This window comes from Eurosta solidaginis, chromosome 1 (genome assembly GCF_040869045.1).
Source record: "Eurosta solidaginis isolate ZX-2024a chromosome 1, ASM4086904v1, whole genome shotgun sequence".
Taxonomy (NCBI): domain Eukaryota; kingdom Metazoa; phylum Arthropoda; class Insecta; order Diptera; family Tephritidae; genus Eurosta; species Eurosta solidaginis.
This window is the reverse complement of record NC_090319.1, coordinates 49,589,913-49,613,411: the sequence shown is the minus strand read 5'-3', so window position 1 is coordinate 49,613,411 and position 23,499 is coordinate 49,589,913. Positions and strand designations below refer to the sequence as shown.

Here is a 23,499-nt window from a genome sequence, read left to right as displayed (position 1 = left end):
ATCCTATCCGAAGTTTAAACTGAACTGTGTTCATAAAATGGTGCTAAAATATTTCGGGTCAGGTCTCTTAGTGTTCATAAAATTGTCTAGCATTAAATTTTCAACTCTGAGAGAAGCACCAACATTTGGGTAACATATCGTTAGGCACCAGGTGCTGTGCACTTTACTGGATTTGTCTCCATACCAAATAAACAAGTCGCAAAAGTCCGCTTATAAGTTTTAAGTTCATGTTGAGAGTGTTTTGGAAAATATTTTTCAAGTTTTTTAAACCTTCCCGTTTTTTTTTTTATTTTGACCTGGTAATTAGACATTTGTCCTTTTCAGCTCTGCAGTCGTTTTCACATCGCCATAGTTTAATGAAACTAAAAGAATAGTTTAAGAAACTACAACTGGTTTAGTAGATTATGAAAACGGCTTCAGAGCAGTAGCGTGCGGTGTTAATATAAATAATTTGTTTTATGCTTTACATTTATTCTTAAACTAATCATTTTTTAAATGTATTTTTATTAGAATTGCGAGTATAGTCAAACGGAATTGCTAGTTAGAGCTGCCATTAAGAATTCCATTTTATTGAGAAAACTTTTGCCTTCAATTTTATCAAAGCGTACCTTAAATCAGTAAAAATAAACTCATTTTAATAATTTTTATATATCTAGACCTTTTACTTACTTCTTTAAAGTGACCACCCAAATTTTCCCAGAATTTCTCTGGCACCAAGGGATTCGGTATAAAATCTGGGCGTGGACTACGAGCAATATAAACTTTGACATCAATTTGTGGATCACAGCGTATTTGGACCGCAATCATGCGATCACCATTCGGTGATGCCAACAAACATGAACTTGCATTACCAAGTGGTTCCACTTTTCCAATACCCAGATTATTGCTATTGGACAACACCGTCCAAGCCATGCAACGCGCTAAATTGAGCAAACAAGATATTTGATGTGAATTTATTTGGCAAAGTATAAGATCACGCAACTCTTGTGGTTCGTAGGAAAGATGCATAACTCGTCCATCACGACAAATGCATTTAAGTGAACGCTCCTTAACATGTATTACGAGCGATGTACGATTAATGGTATCATAACTAAGAAGATAAATGGAATATAGAGATTAGTTAGCCAAAGTACATATGGATATCTTTAAAAGTTTAATAATTATAAAAATATGTATCTTACCCATGCGTAACAATGTTTATCTTAACACACGACATTGTTGGGCTGTTCATTGCATTCCAATGTGATACAATTTGTGGATCTTTAACATCACGCGCCAAAGTATCTAAAACATATTGCGTACGTTTACGCATAAATATATGTTGCGCTTGGGCAATTATTTGCTCCAAAATTGTTTGTGATTTTGTCATTTCCAATAGGCTTTGACGATCCGCTGCCTTAGGACCAGCAAGCATACGTTTCTTACTCGGCCCTAAAGGCCCACTAGTAGGATGCGGGAAAGGATGATGAGAATTCTTATGATGTACTTCACGTAAAAGTTGGTGTAGCGAATGTTCAAGTACATGGTCATGATCATTTATAGGACCTGGTTGACTCGAATCAAATGTTGTTGAGTGGCATAGGGATATGATAAGTTGTATGCCGGGTAGTAAAGTAGCACGAATTTGATTACCAATCACAACATGTGGTATTGGGGCTTGTAATTGGATAGCCTCTCGTGCCAGTTGACTGAACAGCTCTTTACAAAATAATACATTTTGTGCGAATTCCAAAGTTTTTTGCCAAACACCAGCCTACAATAAAATTAAAAATTATGTCGAGTATTTACATGTTAAAAATGCAAACTGAGAATGTAAAATCCTTATTTCTGAAAGGCTCTATACTCTGAACGGCATTAGATAAACGAATGTAATTTTACTGAGAAAAGAAAGGCTTTTTCATTTATCTAAAGCATTTTTTTAAGAATTCTTGCTGGGACCTCAGCTATAATGTCGCATACTGCCACGGCGGCCAATTTCGTTTTATAAAATAAGTTCAATTTTAGTAATATTTTTTCAGTCTGATAAAGAGCAAGCAGTTTCAACGCTTTTTTTGGGGAGAGCCTAAGTGCATCAGTCTGTATTGCGAACAATATCTTAGCTGAACGAATCGTCTCTTATTGATTTCGCTAGCAATGGCATTCTCTATCACTTTCGTTCCTTCGGAATAAAAGGAATCTGGATTGCAGTAAGAGTCAGAAACTTTTGTTAGACAAAATATCGCTGCAACAAAAGTAAAATCTAAGGGATTTACTTTTCAAGTCTAAATAAAATGAATTTTAGTTAGCTACCAACCTGTTGTGTTATGTTTGGACCGTGTCCCATTAGATTTACATTGGCCGTGCATAGATCTTCTTGATCCTTCTGTGTAATAACTTTTATGTATGCCACCCCTTGTAATTCGGCAGGTACAATAACTCGCAAAGATGAAGTAGTTTTCGGTGATTGTGTGGGCATACCATTGTTTCCACTACTTCCCGCATTACTTCCCATTCCAGTTGCATCATCATCTGCTATTTCTTCGGCTTTGGTTACCTCAAATGTACCGCTCATACCAAACTTAGATCCCGCAGTGCGATAACTTAAATCACCTATAATTGCATTTGACACCTTTTTCAGACGCCAGTTTTGACGTAAACGCAGAAGTTCAATGTGAAAATCTGTAACATTCCGGTTACGTTGTTCGCTATGCGAGTTTCTCAAGCGCTCAGCGCCGCTCAATAGCACCTGCGCTGCTTGTCCTAGTGCCTTTTTACGACTATAAACTTGTACTATTGGTTTAACTTCGTCCGGATCTTCAGGCACTGGATCCAAAACTAAATACCTTTTGTCCTTGGCTATTGAAATGACATCCGATAGCACGCAAACTTCTGTGAAAGCATCGTTTAATTTGGTGCGCACTGAATCCCATGGCCACAAACTTGGCTGAAATAATGATGGATCTTTTGTGTCATCGTCGACAGACTTGTCTTCCTTCTTCAAATCGTCCAACGAAGTTTTACTAAAGTCAATTTTAGCAGCACAACGTGCCAATGTCTCCGAAAGAGTGGGTGGGCTATTGATAAAAAGATATAAACTTTAAAAACTTTAATTATGAATTTCTATGTATTCTCACGGTTGGTAGATCTCAGTGCCATCATATGTTATTTCCTGAATCTGGTTTTCACACGTTGTTTCTACTGAAACATTGACACTTCCTGTTAAACTCATTTTCGAACTACCTATTCTTGATTGAGGAACTGAATAAAAATTATTATTTATAATTTTCGTGCAGATTTAACGAAAAATTAACAATAAATTTAGCCCAAGAAGGTGAGCTCTCAATGTTCGGCGGGATACGAAGTCACAATGGACGCTTTTAAGGTTCATGCACATTATACGATGTGACATGTAGCGACAAAATATTCTTCGCTTGTGTTATGGAGCCATGCACATCTAGCGACAGTCGTACGACACGACACGACCAGGTTGAACTAGGCAAAAATACCCAAATATCCCAAATATTTGGGATTCAAGGAGTTGTGTAGCGCAATATATAGCTTCTCCAACCCAATTATCAACCTCACCTTCGAGCGGCGAATCCCGTTTCACTAACTTGGGGGTGTGGAGGGAGGGATGGCCTGAAGGTTTAATGTGGCGATATAAATCGTTCCCGAGATGGTTAGGCCAGCACCTTAATGGTTCTGTTACCGGAGCGTATCGAATCTGTATCCGACAAAGGACCATCACATCGATAACACTCCCCAAAGCCTTCGGGGAGTAACCTAATCGCTACAACAACAACAACAACCCCAAATATTTTGTCGGAACGTGTCGCTACATGTCGCGTCATACAATGTGCATGACCCTTGGGTGAACACAATAGCCGTCATCCAGTGAGTTTTACAGTTCCGGATCACGGGAATGCTATGGATCAATGAGAGACTTGAGAAGCAGAGGTCGTGATTTTTTCGCACACGTGAAACGTGATAGGCAGATGTCGCCGCTGTTTTTCGTTTAACTCATACGGAGGAAGGCTAAGCAGCGACATCTTTTTTTGAAAATGTAGGTTTATTAAAGGCAGCGTTGCCAAACTAAAGACAAGTAATTAGCAAATTATCTGGCTCACAAATTGAACCAGACTTCTATCTGGATTTATCTGGCTCAAATCGTTGTTGTTGCATTTACATGCTAAATTATTTATCTGTCTCAGGATCTTTGCCACCGGATGGTGGCTAATGGCGCATAGTCATAGTCAAAATAAACCAAGTTTTAAATTTAGTTGCAGCCGTTTGATATAATTTTCTATGAGCTATTTGTAAAAAAATCTGAAACTAATATAATAAAACCTTATATTTTGACTCTAACTGTGCGCCAAAGCTAAAACTAACAGCCTCATTCTGTTTGGCGAACGATACGCTCAACGAACGATACCTGCTTGAACGATATCGTGTGCTCATGGTATTCTGAATCTTACGTTGCCGTTTATCGTGTAGCTTTACGTCGTTCGTCAACTACACGATATCAAGTGTCAAACTTGCAACTCTGTGCACATATATTTTGTTTTTGCGCACGTCATAAAGTTAACTATTATGTTAAATAAATATAGATATAAAAATATAATAAAAATGTATCAAGCTACTGCTCTATTATTTGCGCCATATTCCGGTGCTCCTCTGGCCAGATCCACATTTGCTTCCAGTTCATGAACAAGCACGAGGAATACACGACACGAACATTTCCGCGAACATTCCGCAATCTTGTTCGCAGATTTGGCCATACACCATACGAACTTTTGGCCGAACTTTAGTTCTCTTTCAGACAGCGATGAATACGGACAACAATTGTGCTGCAGCAATATTGCTCGCTGTGGCAATTAAGCGTAAAAAAAAGAGATAAGATCGCAAAAAAAGAATTTGGTGCAAAGAATGGTTTAATGTTCGTTTGAGCAAGGCAACATTTGACCAACTTTTACAAAAAATTTTGCCATAATCATTATTCTTTTTAATTCTATTACAATAATCTTTGCTTCTTACTTGCCACAATGATGGCAAAGATTTATACATTTCAATAAATTCACTCAGAAATTTTTTATTGTCCATTTTACTTTTCCGCGCACGTAATACACGACACGAACATTTCCGCGAACATTCCGCAATCTTGTTCGCAGCTTTGGCCATACACCATACGAACCATGGCGGAACGATACAAGGTGGCAGCATGGGACAGCTGATTATAATCTTTTTTTTATTTTAATTGATACATCAACTTCCAGCGCAGTAGGATTTTGACATTTGTCATCGAATTTACAAAAACAAAGTACATGGAATTTTTATTTATGTTTGCAGGTATGTCACCATGCTGCCACCTTGTATCGTTCCGCCATGATACGAACTTTTGGCCGAACTTTAGTTCTCTTTCAGACAGCGATGAATACGGACAACAATTGTGCTGCAGCAATATTGCTCGCTGTGGCAATTAAGCGTAAAAAAAAGAGATAAGATCGCAAAAAAAGAATTTGGTGCAAATAATGGTTTAATGTTCGTTTGAGCAAGGCAACATTTGACCAACTTTTACAAAAAATTTTGCCATAATCATTATTCTTTTTAATTCTATTACAATAATCTTTGCTTCTTACTTTCCACAATGATGGCAAAGATTTATACATTTCAATAAATTCACTCAGAAATTTTTTATTGTCCATTTTACTTTTCCCCGCACGTCTGTTCCGTTCAGAAATTACTACGATTATGAGCTATTTCGCCATACATGCACGAACAGTTCGCGCAAATATTCGCCAAAAATTAAAATATTTTGATTTTTGGCGAACATTTGCGCGAACTGGCAAACACCACCATACACGACAGAAAAGGTCGCAGAAACATGACATAACGGGAATGTTCGCGGAAATGTTCGTGTCGTGTATTTGGCGCTTTACGTAACAGTCAGCTGTTATCGGTTTGTCTATCGTATTGCAATTCATAATACGAACACACGAACGATGATCGTTTTGGAGACGATATCGCCAAACAGAATGAGGCTGTAAATATAAAACTTATTTTAATTTGCTTATGACTATGCGTCAATATTTATTCATACATTACCACCAGTGTAGTGGTAGAAAATTTGGGCACTTCTATACGGAAACATGACACTCTTAGTACACGTCCAAAAATATCGAGGGGGTGTCATGATGCATTTTGGCACCAGGATCACGAATCGGAAAACGGAAAACAAAATTTTGAGTCTATTAAAAGATATTCAGCCCAATTCTAAATATTCCCCCAGAATTTTGTTCTCGCGGAAAAATTCCTCCAATTCTTTTCTCCTAGGGAGAACAATAATTAAGGAATAGGAATTTCGAATTTTCGAAGTCAGCTGTTTTGTCAATTGAAATTTCGTTGCGCATTTCTTATTTTGTGAAATAAAGTATAAACAATGCACAGTATTGCATTTCATATGATATTCACTGAAATGAGTAATGAATTAATGCCACAGCAACATCAACAGAGGAGCTTAAGAAGAAGAAGGTGGCGAGATGACACAAATCCATTCAGCACAGCAACTTTCTGGTGGCCAAGTCGAGTTGAATTCGTATTTCATTATATGCCAAAATCTATTTTAGCCTTCTTAAAAAATCCCTGCGCAATTTCTGGATGGCTGCATCGAATATGCCAAGAGCTCTTCCGTTGCTAATGATGTACTTTTCTACTTAAAATAAAGAATATTGCGGTAGCATACATTTGTACAAATAAGTGTTCTTTCTTAAAAGAACCAAATTGATTTAACTATTTCGAAGCATTCCCCTTAATTTAATAAAAAAAAAATTCTAAGTAATGGCAGAGAAATCTTCTTCTCACTCACATTCATAATCAGACCAATCCTAAATATTCTCGCGGAATTTTGTTCTCGCGGATTTTTTTATACCCGCGGAAAAATTCCTCCAATTCTGTTCTCCTAGGGAGAAGAATAATTGGGGAATGGGAAATTCGAATTTTTGAAGTCAGCTGTTTTGTTGCGCATTTCTATTTTTGTTTAAGAAATTGAAAAGTTTAATTATTACTGCGAGTTTGTTTAAAATTTAGAAATAAAATATGAACAATACACAATATTACATTTCATATGGAATTGACTAAAATTAATAATGAATTGGTGCCACAGCAACATCGACAAAGGAGCATAAAAAGCAGACGGCGGGATAACACAAATCCGTTGGAGTTTTCTTCCACTCAGCAAAGCAATTTTATGGCGGACAACTCGAGTTGAATTCGTCTTTCGTCATATGCCAAAATCTATTTAAGCCTTCTTAAAAACTCCTTGCTCAATTTCTGGATGGCTGCATCAAATATACTGTTATGGATTCGCATTTTCGGTGGAAGCAGTAAGGAAGGCGGTCGGCATGATGTGGTGGTGCACAGTGGCTAGTCATTGTCGGCTGGGCGGGTCCTTGCCAACCTTATTTTTCCTGCGCCATAAACAGAAAAAAGTTCGTATCATGCCTATCAAACTAGCAGCTGTCAAATTTAAAATAAACTGACAGAAGCGCAGAGACGACTCAAAACGCTTATAATTCAAAATAAAACAACATCCGGCCGAACCGGATGTCACGGACAGACCGTTAACATTCAAAAAACTTAAAAAAAAATTAAACGCAAAAAAAATTACCGAACCGGACACGGCCGGTTACTAAAGCTGAAATTCAAAAGAACAAAAAAAAAGCTGAAAAGTAAAAGAAAGGGAAAAGGGCCGAATATATAAAGGGGCGCCGCGGGTGGTGTTGAGACGCCCGGTGCTATGCCCACCCTCAAACTCCATGCCCACCGACGCACCTATTTTTCGGTGGCCCCTTACCTGTTTTACCCTATGCCTTCTAAATAAAGGGCGACGTCAGCATTCCCATTATAAATACAATTTTTATTCAATACTCATTATTAATGCCTTAAACTTTTTCTCTGAAAAGTCATTGAATTATTAGCTAAATTCTAATATAAACCATACTCTCTAACAACAAAGGTGTTCAAATAATTTGCTTATGTTTGGTTAACAAAAAATATATAAATAATAGTTTGGCGACCTTTCTATTTCATAAATTTTATTTGCCGGCTTGAGGTCTGATGTTTTGACAAATAAAACACAGATGTTTTAAATTTTTTACCAATATATTTCGGTTATGCACGATAACCGTCCTCAGGGTGAACTATAAACAAACAGAACATAAAATAACATATAATTTACATCAAACAACAATTAACAATTAATAACAAAACTTCTTAAACATTGAAAACATACATTTTTGACACGTCTTTCCCTTTGTACGTGGAGTTGTTAACTATTTTGGTTTTTTATTAGATGCCTATAGGAGAGCGCGGTGTTTGCTACATCTGTTTTGTAGTTAATTCTTGTGTTAGTTGGTGTGTTTAGTATATGTAGCATTTCCAGTGTGAATCTCTTTCCATATTGTTGTTCTTGTTGAAGTATTATTGTTTTTTCGAAATTCGGGCAGTGCTTTCTCGTTGCACAATGGGTCATAAGTGCGGTTTTTTGGTTATTTATATTTAAATCATTGCAATATTTAAAATCTGATTTATGTTGTGCTAATAGAGTCTTTAATTTAGATTTAGTTGTTCCAACATATACTTTGTTGCATAATTCTTTGTCGTTTCCGTTACACGGGATTTGATAAATAAGGTTGCTTTTTTCCATTTGCGGTATTTTCGATTTCGTTTGGTTAAACATACTTTTTAAAGTGCTCATAGGCTTGTGTGCTATTTTAATATCTTCTTTATTATAGATGTCAGATGTTGATAGGCGCTCAGATAATTTAGGTACATAAGTTAACGACTTGAATATTTTCGGGTTTTCCTCTCTACGTTGACTATTTGGTGATTTATATCTTTTTAAAAGAGTTTTTATAATTTTATCAGGAAAATCATTGGCTTTTAACAATATCTTTATTTCATTTTCTATGTCCTTATGGTAAGTGTCATCTGTAATATTCATCATTCGTCTTATATAGCCCATTGCCGTATTTATGATCATGTTTTTGGGATGTTTAGAATAATAATTTATAATTCTACCCGATGTTATGGACTTCTTATACCACATTAACTTCAGTTGACTTCCTCGTCGTATTACTATTGAATCTAGATAGGGTAATTTTCCTTCGTTGTTGTTGTTGTTGTTGTAGCAATGCTCGTCCCACCTAATAGCCGCGACCGATCACAAATTGTCATCAATATCCTCTAACGGGAGTCCAAGGAAACTTGCCGTTTCAACAGGGGTGGACCATAAGGAAAGGGGCGTTAGAGGCGTTGGTTCCACATTACAATTAAAGAGATGGTTGGTGTCATGTGGGGACACATTGCAAGCAGGGCATACATTTTGTATGTCGGGGTTGATTCTGGATAGGTAAGAGTTTAACCTGTTACAGTATCCAGAACGAAGTTGAGCAAGAGTGACACGCGTTTCCCTGGGGAGTATGCGTTCCTCTTCTGCGAGTTCTGGATATTTTTCTTCAAGTACTGGATTCACCGGGCAATTCCCGACATAAGGATCCGACGCCTGTCTATGGAGTTCACCAAGGACCTGATTGTGTTTTTCCGCTTCGTACAGCTGGGTTCTCAGGTGCCGTATTTCCTCAAAATGCTTACGGAGATGACTCCTTAGGCCCCTAGGCGGTGCTGGTTCGTCAATCAGATGTCTGTTGGGGTGCCCAGGTTTCTGGGTATTCAACAGAAACTGTTTGGTCAGCATCTCATTTCTCTCCCTGATGGGGAGTATTCTCGCCTCATTATGCAGATGGTGTTCTGGGGACATAAGAAGACAGCCCGTGGCGATTCTGAGAGCAGTATTTTGGCAGGCCTGTAGTTTCTTCCAGTGGGTAGTTTTTAGGCTTGGCGACCATATGGGTGACGCGTAGCACGTAATCGGCTGGCTAATTGCTTTGTATGTGGTCAAGAGCGTTTCTTTATCTTTTCCCCAGGTACTGCCAGCAAGGGATTTGAGGATTTTATTACGGCTCTGAATTCTTGGAACAATTGCGGTTGCGTGCGCACCAAAGTGTAGATCCTGATCAAACGTCACACCCAAGATTTTGGATGTTCAATATGGTCGACATTTGGGGCATCCATGTTGTAAATAAGGTCGCGGAAGATTTAGTCGGTGACAATGCCAGGTTTCGCGAGGCGAAAAAACTGGAGAGATCAGGGAGATAGCCGTTTATTTTATTGCATAGCTCATCGATCTTTGGGCCTGGGCCTGTGGCCATTATTGTGCAGTCATTGGCGTGGGAAACGATTGTGACTCCTTCCGGTGGTGAAGGTAGCTTAGATATGTAGAAATTAAACAAAAGCGGGGATAGGACACCACCCTGTGGCACCCCTTGTTTAATTCTCCTTTGTTTTGATGTTTCGTTTCTGAATTGCACCGATGCCTTCCGACCAGCCAGATAATTTGCGGTCCACCTTTTAAGACATGGGGGAAGGGTGGACCCTTCCAGGTCCTGCAGTAACGAGCCATGGTTGACCGTATCAAAAGCTTTTGGTAGGTCTAACGCTACGAGTACTGTTCTATGGTGGGGATATTGATTCAAACCGCAATTTATCTGGGTGCTAATGACATTTAGCGCGGAGGTAGTGCTATGGAGTTTTCTGAAGCCATGCTGATGAGGGGCTAGCTGCAAATGTGCTTGGAAATAAGGGAGCAAAATGGCTTCAAGCGTCTTTGCCACTGGCGATAGGAGAGATATCGGACGATATGACTCACCTACGTTAGCTGGTTTCCCAGGCTTTAGTAGCGGGACCACCTTGGCCATTTTCCATTTCTCGGGTATGACAAAGGTGGAAAGAGACAGGTTGAAGACATGCGCTAAGTATTTGAAACCCTCTTTCCCTAGGTTTTAAGCATCGGCATGGCTATGCCGTCTGGGCCCACTGCTTTGGATGGTTTAGCGCGACCAATGGCGTCCTCAACCTCTCTAGCGGTGATGGTAATTGGTGACGCGCTGAGTTTGTGTTTATGTGCGTGTCTATTGGCTCTCCGTCTATCTTTGTCGACCGTAGGATGCATTATATATTGTCGGCAGAAAGCGCTCGCGCATTTTTTCGCATCCGACAGCACCTTATCGCCAAAGGCGATGGAAACTTTGTCTTTGTGCTTAGTCGGATTCGATAGGGACTTTACGGTGGACCAAAGTTTACCTACACCGGTAGAGAGGTTACAACCTCTTAGGTGCTCTTCCCATTTCGCCCGCTTGTGTTCGTCCACAAGCAATCTGATGCGTTGGTTTATATCCCTTATTTGGGGGTCGCCTGGATCAAGCTGTCTTATAAGGTCGCGTTCCCTCGCTAAGCTCGCGGCCTCCGCCGGGAAGTGGGGCCGGATTTCGGGAATTCTCCCGGCGGGAATGAAATGTGCCGAGGCGGATTCAATGACCTTACGGAAGGCACGCTCCCGTTGGCGGGCATCAGTCGGGATAGGGAGGGCAGCAAAGCTGCTGTCTGTTGCAGATTTATATTCTTCCCACTTTCCTTTTTTGAAGTTTATGAAAGTGCGTTTTTCGGTGACGATGAAGTCGGCGGTACGCTCGAACGAAATAAGTATGGGCAGGTGGTCGGATGCCAATGTTACCATCGGCTGCCAGTTGACGCAGTTTACGAGTTCTGCGCTTACGATTGAGACATCTGGCGAGCTATGACAGCTTCCTACCATACGTGTGGGGGCGTCTCCGTTTATTGTGCAGAACGTCGTTTCGTCTATTTGATCCGCCAACATCTCACCCCTACTGTCCGCCCGCAAGTTTGAATGCCATAGGTCGTGATGGGCATTGAAATCGCCTAAGATAATGCGATTGTTGCCAGTGAGTAAGGCCTCGATATTAGGGCGGTATCCACTGGGGCAACAGGTGACAGGAGGGATGTAGATGTTGATGATTTCTAGATTTGCATCGCCTGACCGACAGATAGGCCTTGACGTTCTAAGACATTGTCACTGCGGTCGATGCCAGGATCAAATATATGATATTGCACAGAGTGGTGTATAATAAACGCGAGGCCGCCTCCATTTCCGCTCTCGCGGTCTTTCCTGTGGACATTATAACCAGAGCAGGTCTGCAATGCAGATCTTGCCGTGAGTTTAGTCTCTTGAATCGCAGCAATGCGGATGTTGTGCCGCTTCATGAAATCGACTATCTCCGTAATCTTCCCAGTTAGTCCATTACAGTTGAACTGCAGAATTCTGAAGTGCATGGGGGGTGACGCCGCCACTCTAGGGGTAAGTGAGGGGTGACTACGCCTAGGTTGTGGAAGGCCAGGACGCAATTGCTGTTGTGGCCTTGGGACTGGGCGCCCTTGGGCAAGCATTGGGGTACCCGGATGATTTGGGTTTGCGACCTGGCAACATGGCGCGATGAAACCCGTCGGGGGGTTGCCGTCGCGGAGACCAGAACATCTAGGAAAGTGGCACCACCCAAGGCAGGAGCTGCATTGAGCGGATGTCGCATACCTATATATTCTGTGCTGGCAGACGGTGCAAACGGAGGCAGGGACTAAGAGTCTGTTTCCCTGACCTGCACGATTGCTGCCAGAAATGAGGGGGGGAGAAGAAGACGGGGGCAGGGGCTGATGCTCAGCATTGCTACCAGCTCTACTACGAAGGTAGTAGTTATGAGTGGTATCAGCTGTTTGAGTTGTTGGCGCCGTGGGGCGCGAGCAGCAGCGGGTACTTGTTGTGGCTTGCTGAGCAGCGAAGCTGCTGGAAGGTAGTGCGAATACGCTTAGGCGTAGACTACGGGACGCCCTTGGGCGTGAGCAGCAAGGAGCCACAAAAGATTTATAAAAGTTACGTGGACGTCGGGTTTTGGGATCAAGCCCAGAACAACCTGTCCGATGCAACCATCCCTTGCACGAGACACACTGAACAGAGTATGACCGTCCTAAAAAGATTCTTTTCTGGCAAATGCAGCAAAACCATTTCTCATGACCGGGGTCAGGAGACGGACCCGGATTGGGTTCGATACCTTCCCGGAGTAAGAGAATATGTAGCAGTCCTGCTGCAAGGAGCTGCTGGGAGGATGACAATTTGTGGGAGGGACGAAACAAATTAAATGGGGTCACACTGAAATGACAGTCCTTGGTCGGGAAAAATCCCGAGTCGCTCCGGTACATAGAACCGACTGCCGTCGTCCTCGAGTTCCGTAGTGAATTTAATATTTTTGTCAAAAGAATTTAGTGCGTCAAGTATTTTTGTACCTCGTTTTCAGTGATTATTGCAAAAAGATCGTCCACGTATTTAGTTAATAATCTTGGTTTTCGTGCTAATTTGTTCATCGCATTGTCCAACAGTTCTTCCATTACAATATCTGCAATTATTGGGGAGGTTGGTGATCCCATCGGTAATCCTTTTAGTTGTGTATATATTGTTTCATTATATTTAAAATACCGATTATCTTTAATGCAGAACTTTAATATTTCTATGAACATTTTCTTAGGTATTTTCGTATATTTTTCTATTGTTGTCCACTTATTTCTTATTATGTCAAGTGCTAGATGTGTCGGTATACTAGGGAACAATGAAACTGCGTCAAAGGATATCATCTTTTCATCGTCATAAATATAAGAGTTATTGATCTTTTATTTAAAGTCTTGTGTGTGCTTTATATTATATAATGAACTGGTGGTGACGTTTTTTAAAATATCTGCAACGTATTTGCAGAGTGCGTGTGCTGGTGATCCCGTGGCCGAGCATATCGGTCTTAATGGTGTTCCTTCCTTGTGGATTTTCGGCAATCCATATATCCGTGGTGGTAGTGCCGTTGTAGTCGTAAGTTTATTTCTAAATGGTGTTCCTTCCTTGTGGATTTTCGGCAATCCATATATCCGTGGTGGTAGTGCCGTTGTAGTCGTAAGTTTATTTCTAAATAAACTTACGACTACAACGGCACTACCACCACGGATATATGGATTGCCGAATTCTAAATAAACTTACGACTACAACGGCACTACCACCACGGATATATGGATTGCCGAAAATCCACAAGGAAGGAACACCATTAAGACCGATATGCTCGGCCACGGGATCACCAGCACACGCACTCTGCAAATACGTTGCAGATATTTTAAAAAACGTCACCACCAGTTCATTATATAATATAAAGCACACACAAGACTTTAAAGAAAAGATCAATAACTCTTATATTTATGACGATGAAAAGATGATATCCTTTGACGCAGTTTCATTGTTCCCTAGTATACCGACACATCTAGCACTTGACATAATAAGAAATAAGTGGACAACAATAGAAAAATATACGAAAATACCTAAGAAAATGTTCATAGAAATATTAAAGTTCTGCATTAAAGATAATCGGTATTTTAAATATAATGAAACAATATATACACAACTAAAAGGATTACCGATGGGATCACCAACCTCCCCAATAATTGCAGATATTGTAATGGAAGAACTGTTGGACAATGCGATGAACAAATTAGCACGAAAACCAAGATTATTAACTAAATACGTGGACGATCTTTTTGCAATAATCAATGAAAACGAGGTACAAAACATACTTGACGCACTAAATTCTTCTGACAAAAATATTAAATTCACTATGGAACTCGAGGACGACGGAAAATTACCCTATCTAGATTCAATAGTAATACGACGAGGAAATCAACTGAAGTTAATGTGGTATAAGAAGTCCATAACATCGGGTAGAATTATAAATTATTATTCTAAACATCCCAAAAACATGATCATAAATACGGCAATGGGCTGTATAAGACGAATGATGAATATTACAGATGACACTTACCATAAGGACATAGAAAATGAAATAAAGATATTGTTAAAAGCCAATGATTTTCCTGATAAAATTATAAAAACTCTTTTAAAAAGATATAAATCACCAAATAGTCAACGTAGAGAGGAAAACCCGAAAATATTCAAGTCGTTAACTTATGTACCTAAATTATCTGAGCGCCTATCAACATCTGACATCTATAATAAAGAAGATATTAAAATAGCACACAAGCCTATGAGCACTTTAAAAAGTATGGTTAACCAAACGAAATCGAAAATACCGCAAATGGAAAAAAGCAACATTATTTATCAAATCCCGTGTAACGGAAACGACAAAGAATTATGCAACAAAGTATATGTTGGAACAACTATATCTAAATTAAAGACTCGATTAGCACAACATAAATCAGATTTTAAATATTGCAATGATTTAAATATAAATAGCCAAAAAACCGCACTTATGACCCATTGTGCAACGAGAAAGCACTGCCCGAATTTCGAAAAAACAATAGTACTTCAACAATAACAACAATATGGAAAGAGATTCACACTGGAAATGCTACATATACTAAACACACCAACTAACACAAGAATTAACTACAAAACAGATGTAGCAAACACCGCGCTCTCCTATAGGCATCTAATAAAAAACCAAAATAGTTAACAACTCCACGTACAAAGGGAAAGACGTGTCAAAAATGTATGTTTTCAATGTTTAAGAAGTTTTGTTATTAATTGTTAATTGTTGTTTGATGTAAATTATATGTTATTTTATGTTCTGTTTGTTTATAGTTCACCCTGATGACGGTTATCGTGCATAACCGAAATATATTGGTAAAAAATTTAAAACATCTGTGTTTTATTTGTCAAAACATCAGACCTCAAGCCGGCAAATAAAATTTACAAAAAATATATATATAAAGTTCTGTTTTGGTTATTATCATAAGGGGTTGCACTTAAAGTACATTGTTATGATAATCACTTATTATCTGTTTTCTTTTTTTTCACTTACAAAAATTATTATGATGTTATAGTAGAACTTATTTTGCGGGTAACCTAATATCAAATTGGTATAATGCTAGTGCGAATAGTATAATGATAATAATATCTAATATGTACCAAGAAGAGTGTTTACAAAAGCAATAAGGATGAAATTGCGATAGCAATATGTATTACGTGCACGTAGATTACTTTCGTCTTGTTGTTCGAAAGATATTGCCGGCAATAGGGATTCATATGTATATATATATATATTGCATTTGTAAGATATAAGAAAAAAAATTTAATTCAAAATCCTTTTGCCAATTCGTGCATAATCGACGAATGGCTGCTGTCGCAAAAAAAAAATTCTTTAAATTTATGGTTGGGCTCCCAAAAATGAATCGCTAAAATGTTTCACGTGATAGCGACGGCTTATTATCAATAAAATTTATAGGGCTAACTTCAAACATTTTTACGCGACAAAATATATTCTTAAAATGATAAAAAAAAAAATGTATGCCTTTTATTTTTTTTGTAAAGCTAATGCTTAGGTAGGTATTAGGTAAATGGAATTATACTCGTAAATTGCTGAATACAATTTTAGTTATATTTAAAGAGTTATGTTCAATATAATGTATATAAGATGCATTCTCAAATAAACGGCGTATGTTGGAATTAGTGACTGAGACAAAACTGCCTGTTTATTTGTGAACAACCCTTTTAAAATGTGTAAATAATTTTGCATATTAAACTGTTGTTGCATTCTTTAATATCTTGTCAAGTTGCAAAACATAAGTGTTAGATAATTAATACAAGCTAAACTTAAATAGTGGAAATCATTTATGTGTAACTTTTTTTTTCTATAATAATTTAAAATATCCTTTCATCTTTTATGTTGATAATTCTTAAAAAATGTCATGATTTTGACGAAAAAAAGATCGATCCTTGTCGAATGGTTTACCCGGGCTGTATAAAACCCTCTAAGTACCACTTGGAAGTTCTTTTAACTACCCTGCAAAAATGCTCTCGTCATTTCACGCCGTTTGACTAGTTATTATACAGTCATAGGTTATATTCCTAGTCACATTTGCATGGGCGTGGGTAAGTTTCGTGACCAGAATTTTTTGTAGGGTAATTATATCTAAAGTTATACCTTGCTGGTACTTACATGGCCGACAGAGTACGTACTATAGGTCTCAGCCGGCGTGTTGTCGCTGGTGAAGGTGACTTTGCCGGTGAAGCCGACGCTGTTGTTGGTTGTGGTGCGCGGTCTCGGGCGCGCCGTGTTGGTACTGTTGGTGGTTGTTGCGCTCTGGTCCAAGGTAATCGAATGAACCTGGTGGCGATAAAGCTTCGTGCTGGCCTTTACGATCTGGATGACGTGGCCATTTTGACGTTAGTTGTGTTACGCGGCAGCGTACTGCTGGCCCTGGAGGCGGAATTGGTGGTCGGACGCTTTTCCGAAGGTGGTAGGGTACTTCGTGGTTCTCATCAACATTTAGCTCAGTGCCGTCCGAATCCGTATCGGAATCACTAACACCTTCCTCACTAAGTGTGGCTGTGAAACGCCGACGTACTTCACTAGATATTATATACGTTGCGCTTGTGTCAACACGACACCACCGTGATAAGTTTTATTCCCAATTGTTTATTCTTCTGGTAGTTGGGCCTGAAATTCCTCGTTGCAGTCTTTTGGTTCTAGTTGCTAGTTGACGTAGCAATAATGTTAATAAAGCAGTTGGCGCCTTGCTATTGAAGTTGTGTCAACCGATGTTACACGATCCCTTTTTTTTATATCGCCAGGCCGCCACAATTTTAGCTGCAGCCAATCACACTTTTTTCCGGAAACTCATTCCTATTTTATAAGCTTTTATTTAGTTTCACTTTTGTTGTCTGTAATGGAATCTTGCAAATTAAATTTGATACACTTCCCGGTGTCCGATTGAGCTGAAATTTTGCACACATGTATAACTCCGATGACAATGCAATATTACTTTGTTAGAATTCGATAAATTAATCGATAACACAGTTATCGGTAAAGATTTGTATTTACTTTGGCATAACAGCCTAAGTCCCATACAAACCCGCCGGTACCTATCAACAGATTGTGATATTTGGACGTGGTGAATCATGCGTATCACGCGTGGTGAATCTCAACGCTTGCGAAAAGCGGAGACACAACCCTCTGTTGTATTTCTGTGTATAACCAACATAGCTGAATTTTTAAGGTGTTTAACTCTGTAATCTTTTCTGTAATTTATTTTGCTTTTGGAAAAATTACCTATTTGAAAAAAGCTGGCTGAAAAATATTGGCATAACAGCTTAAGTTAAATCAAGAATGGAAAATCTTGGAAAATTTGAGCAGATGTGGCAATTTCGCGCGTCCGTTGAACGAAATATTGACAATCTGATGATCATCGCTAGGAAATTAGCGACATTCCATGAACTAAGCAGCACTTTAGCAATACTACTGTTATTATTTGACCGCTCAAACACACACATATTAATTGTGCATTAAATCTAAAATATACAAATACACCATAATAATTTACACGGCCAAAGCTATAATAATTTACACTGGTCATCAATTCTTTCTCTGATTCAAAATCTGAACTACCAGCGCTACCGTCAACAACTCAGTGTCATCATTGCCAGTAGCGCCAATAACACCAAATTCGTGCCTGACACACAAAAGTCGTTTCACTCAATAGCGCAAGTAAAATGTACTACGCAGTCACTACTAAGTAGAGTCAAAAATTCGCTTGGAGTCATTTCGTCAATGAGCTACCATTGAGCTGGCACCGCATTGGCGCTGGCGCCATGCAATTTACATCACTAAAATTGCGCGAATGCCCAGGCTCATGACTTTGTTAATCCAGATGGTGAAAACGAACACTCAAAGGAATGCAACCTTGCAAACAACAGCCGTCATTTTCAAAGTGTAAAAATTCTGTGATACAACGAACGCTAACGCGGTTAGGCTCTTATCGGTAAGTGTTGCATACTTTTCTGCGCACTTGATTTTGTTTTACAGATTTTTGGCGATAGAATTTTAGCTAAGCGAAAGTTGGAATATTAGCCGTGTTGTTAAACAACTAGCTCCAGCTACAGCGTGTACCGAAAAGCGGAGACACGACCCTCTGTTGTATGCCTGTGTATAACATATAGCTAAATCAGTTGCGATGAATTGTGGACACATATAGAATACATAGAATTAGTGTAGGGGGTGAAACAAAAACACATATTTCAGTTACATCTGCGTATAATGCGTATTGGAATTTATTAGTACATATTTTATGCGCAGCAACTTCAGAGGTGTATTTAAAGTTTGGCGCTTAGCAGTCCATATAAATTATAAGCGTATAGACGTTTACGTGTAAAAAAAAAAATACGGCTATTATTTTAAAACAGATTTAACACACAGAGCAAAGATCTGCAATGAGTAGTTGTAAACTGAACGCCACATAGGCCAAGTCACAATAAAATATGATTTTAAGTTAGTTAACGCTGTTTGACACAATTTTATATGTGCTCTCTGTCAAAAGCCGAGTTAGGTCTTTAGCAGGTATTCGAATCGAAGAACTTGACTGTTCAAAGTTGACTTCGAAGAAACCCTGTAATGTTGATGCATTAAAAGAAATGGATAGAATGAGAAACGTTACAAATAGCTAAGTAAAGTTTACGTAACTAATTAAAACAATATTTTACCCTACTAAAAATTAAAAAAATTTTCATATTTAAATTAAATTTAAGAAAAAGGCTTTTCTAAGAACAAGCTTCTATTACTTGTTAATAAAAGGAACTAAAAAGTAAAAAATAAAATTAAAGAAAAAAAAAACTTTTTTAAAAATAAGCTTTTATTATTTTGGTTAATAAAATTAACTAAAAAGTAAACAATAAATTGACTCTAAAGAAATATAACACTTTATAAGTTCATTGTAAGCTTAAACGATAATTAGGCTTTTTCGTCTGCGACAAAAAAATTCTATATCGTACATAATTATATATTTTTAACATTAAAACTTTACACCTAAATTATTAAAGCTTACAGTTTATATCACAGTCCTAATTGTTCTAATAAAAGCGTGTTACATTGCGATAGCAAGAAAATGAGATCCTAAATGTTCTTAATTATACCATCAAAATTTAACACGTTTTTATTAGTACAACTTGGACTGTGATATAAACTGTAAGCTTTAATAATTTAGGTGTAAAGTTTTAATGTTAAAAATATATAATTATGTACGATATGGAATTTTTTTGTCGCAGACGAAAAAGCCTAATTATCGTTTAAGCTTACAATGTACTTATAAAGTGTTATATTTCTTTAGAGTCAATTTATTGTTTACTTTTTAGTTAATTTTATTAACCAAAATAATAAAAGCTTATTTTTAAAAAAGTTTTTTTTTTCTTTAATTTTATTTTCTCTAGTGATGGCCGGTCTGTTTTTTTTCTTGTTTTCCGATACTTTTTATCGCAACTTTCGCCCCATCACTAGGTGTGTTCGTGCGAAAACGCTCCCAAGTGGACCGTAACCGTAGACCGTAGCAGCAGATCCTAACAATACCAAGAGCTCTTCCATTGCTTATGATATACTTTTCGACTTAAAATGTACATATTTTAGCACAAATTTGTACAAATAAGTTCTTTCTAAAAGAACCATTTTTCTAAATTATTTTCACAATTTTTCAAACTTTAATTAGGCGTTTTTGCATAAAATTGCAAACGGTCAAAAATTAGCGCACAAAAGTTTACTAGGCAACTCTGTCTAGTGAGAGAGCGATCAGCTGGCACGTTCTTACGGAAAAAATCAAAATTGTTTTGATTTCTACGTTCCGGGCTACGTACGTACGGGCGTTGCACGTCGGTGAGTTTTCGTTTACATTGCACACTCATAAGATGGGTCGTGTCAGCTGACACGTTTTTTCTACGTACGTTCGTGAGTAACCACGGCTTAAACCAAAACCCAATTGGTTGGCTACGATACGGTTACGACCTTAGCGGCACCAATAATCGATTGCATTAATTCTCATAAGGTTGGTCGAATCAGCTGTTAAAAGGTTACCGATACGGTTACCGATAAAGCACCAATGTCTCCAGCTTTAGTTTGCGAAAATTCCAGAATAATTCTTCACTACTGAATGAAAGTCGATAAATGGGCTGAATCGATAGAAAAGGTTATTCTCTGCTATTATATTAAACTGTCAAACGGAGTATTTGTATTTTGATTAGACGCCTTTTGTACCATAAAAAATGGGTACCAAACGTAAGCAAATCGAGGATGAGTTGTCGCGGTTCGAAGCAGAAATATCTAAGCCAGCGACACAGCCTATACGTAATCTGTTTGTTCCAAGTCAAGTCCGACCTATTATTGCGGCTAATACCTACAGTCAAGTTCAGCAAAAATTACAACAGCCACATACGACTACATTAAGCGCCAGTTCTACAACAAACTCGGCCACAACAGCACAACAAGCTCAACGTGCACCAATTCCACCACCACCAATACCGCCGCCAGCTTTTATGCCAACTTTTGTGCCAACGCAAGCAAATGGCGCCATTAACTCAAAACAAATAGGATCTGCTACCATAACAGCAACACCAGTTGTTGTAAGTAGTGCACCAAAGCTTTACCAAAGTCGACAGTCTGTTAATGTACCAACAACACCGCACATCGATATCAATGCGATACAATTTGATGTAACACAAAAATTAAAGAAATTGAAAGCAGAAAAATCTGGCCCGAATCCAATAGCTGAAGAAGCTATTAAAGCTGCACGTGCATCATCTGCATTGCAATCATTTCAAACAACTGAACGTAAGAAGAAAGATCGTAAAACGATACGCGTAGCTGGTGGTTCCGTATGGGAAGATTCTTCACTTGCCGATTGGCCTGATGATGATTTTCGTATATTTTGCGGTGATTTGGGAAATGATGTAAATGACGAAGTCTTGACACGTACTTTTAATAAGTATCCATCATTTCAAAGAGCACGTGTTGTGCGTGATAAGCGGACTGGTAAGAGTAAGGGATTTGGTTTTGTAAGTTTTCGTGAACCCGCTGATTTTATACGTGCTATGAAAGAAATGGATGGGCGTTATGTAGGTAGCAGACCAATTAAGTTGCGTAAAAGTACATGGAGGCAACGCAGTTTGGATGTTGTAAAGAAAAAAGAGCGAGAGAAACAATTACTACTGCAGTCTTTTAATTCCTAAATTAAAATAGTTACGAATATTTCGGTATATACTATACATAAATGATTAGGAAACTAAAAAAAAAACTAATATAAGTTTTGACAACCTAAAATACGTACATATGTTAATCGATACTCGGTCAATGCAATTATGAAATCAAAAGTTTGACAAAAATTAAAGCAGACATATTGACATTTGTTAAGGAAGTCATAGATTGTACAAATTATGGCCTAGTTAATTCAAAAATATAGTTTAATCGTTTCGGAATTTTTCTTGTTTTTGAAGTTGAGGTATCTTCTTCTGTAGCAGTGCTGGGTAATAGTCTAGTTGAGGGGTCGACTGCTAATACGCTACCAAAAATATCGAGAGAGGTGTCAAACGACGCGTCTTGACATCAGTATTAATAATCCGAAGGCGGAAAATAAAAATTTTAACGCGTTCAAAAGATATTAACGAAAAACCGAAAAAAGACCCGCGGGTACCTCCGAAACCGGGGGTCGGATCCATAGTATTTTTGCGCAGAACACCTTTCTGCGTTGGCGGCCTTCGGCCGCGATTATAAAAAATAACCTTGGGCTACGCCATGCCAAGTCCGGGTGGCTACCGCCACGGTGATGCACAATTTTTTTGGGGGTATAAACACAACAACAACCACATGGAAATCGCCAACTTCAAATGCAAATATCTCCGGACAGAGATAAAATTTTTCTTTTCCGCCATCGGATTATTGTTCTCGAGATTAATACGCGTCGTTTGACACCTCTCTCGATATTTTTGGTAGCGTATTAGCAGTCGACCCCTCAACTAGACTATTACCCAGTGCTGTTGGGTTGGCCCAATAGGTGAGATCATTTACACATTTTCATGGATATTATCGGTAATAGTCTAGTTGAGGGGTCGACTGCTAATACGCTACCAAAAATATCGAGAGAGGTATCAAACGACACGTCTTGACATCAGTATTAATAATCAGAAGGCGGAAAATAAAAATTTTAACGCGTTCAAAAGATATTAACGAAAAACCGAAAAAAGACCCGCGGGTACCTCCGAAACCGGGGGTCGGATCCATAGAATTTTTGCGCAGAACACCTTCCTGCGTTGGCGGCCTTCGGCCGCACTTATAAAAAATAACCCTGGGCTACGCCATGCCAAGTCCGGGTGTGTGGTATAACCGTGGCTACCGCCACGGTGATGCACAATTTTTTTTGTGGGTACAAACAACAACAACCACATGGAAATCGCCAACTTCAACTGCAAATATCTCCGGACAGAGATACAATTTTTCTTTTCCGCCTTCGGATTATTATTCTCGAGATTGAGACGCGTCTTTTGATACCTCACTCGATATTTTTCGTAGCGTATTAGCAGTCGACCCCTCAACTAGACTATTACCATATTATCTAACGAACGTCTAAGGAAACTTGCAATGCAATAGAGGTGGACCAAAAAGAAATGGGTATTACCGCATTGGTTTCCCATTGTTATTGAAAAAGTAACATGTGGGGGACACATTAGATACAGTACATATATGTATAGCGTATTTTGTG

The 23,499-nt window shown here is 38.6% G+C and overlaps 2 protein-coding genes across 2 annotated transcripts; one reads left to right on the top strand and one right to left on the bottom strand.

The window, feature by feature from the left end:
• Nucleotides 1-210: 210 nt before the first annotated feature.
• MED17 (mediator complex subunit 17) lies at nucleotides 211-5,096 on the bottom strand. The gene is made up of 6 exons (XM_067764051.1): nucleotides 5,014-5,096; nucleotides 3,114-3,237; nucleotides 2,294-3,053; nucleotides 1,182-1,753; nucleotides 670-1,090; nucleotides 211-608 (listed from the first exon to the last, which is right to left on the bottom strand). Exons 2-6 carry the CDS (start codon nucleotides 3,206-3,208, stop codon nucleotides 525-527), a joined length of 1,932 nt encoding a protein of 643 aa, XP_067620152.1. The 5' UTR covers nucleotides 3,209-3,237; nucleotides 5,014-5,096; the 3' UTR covers nucleotides 211-524.
• Nucleotides 5,097-20,958: 15,862 nt separating this feature from the next.
• LOC137238984 (RNA-binding protein 42) lies at nucleotides 20,959-22,219 on the top strand. Its single transcript, XM_067763965.1, has one exon. The coding sequence runs from the start codon at nucleotides 21,011-21,013 to the stop codon at nucleotides 21,971-21,973; it is 963 nt and encodes a 320-aa protein (XP_067620066.1). The 5' UTR covers nucleotides 20,959-21,010; the 3' UTR covers nucleotides 21,974-22,219.
• Nucleotides 22,220-23,499: the final 1,280 nt, after the last annotated feature.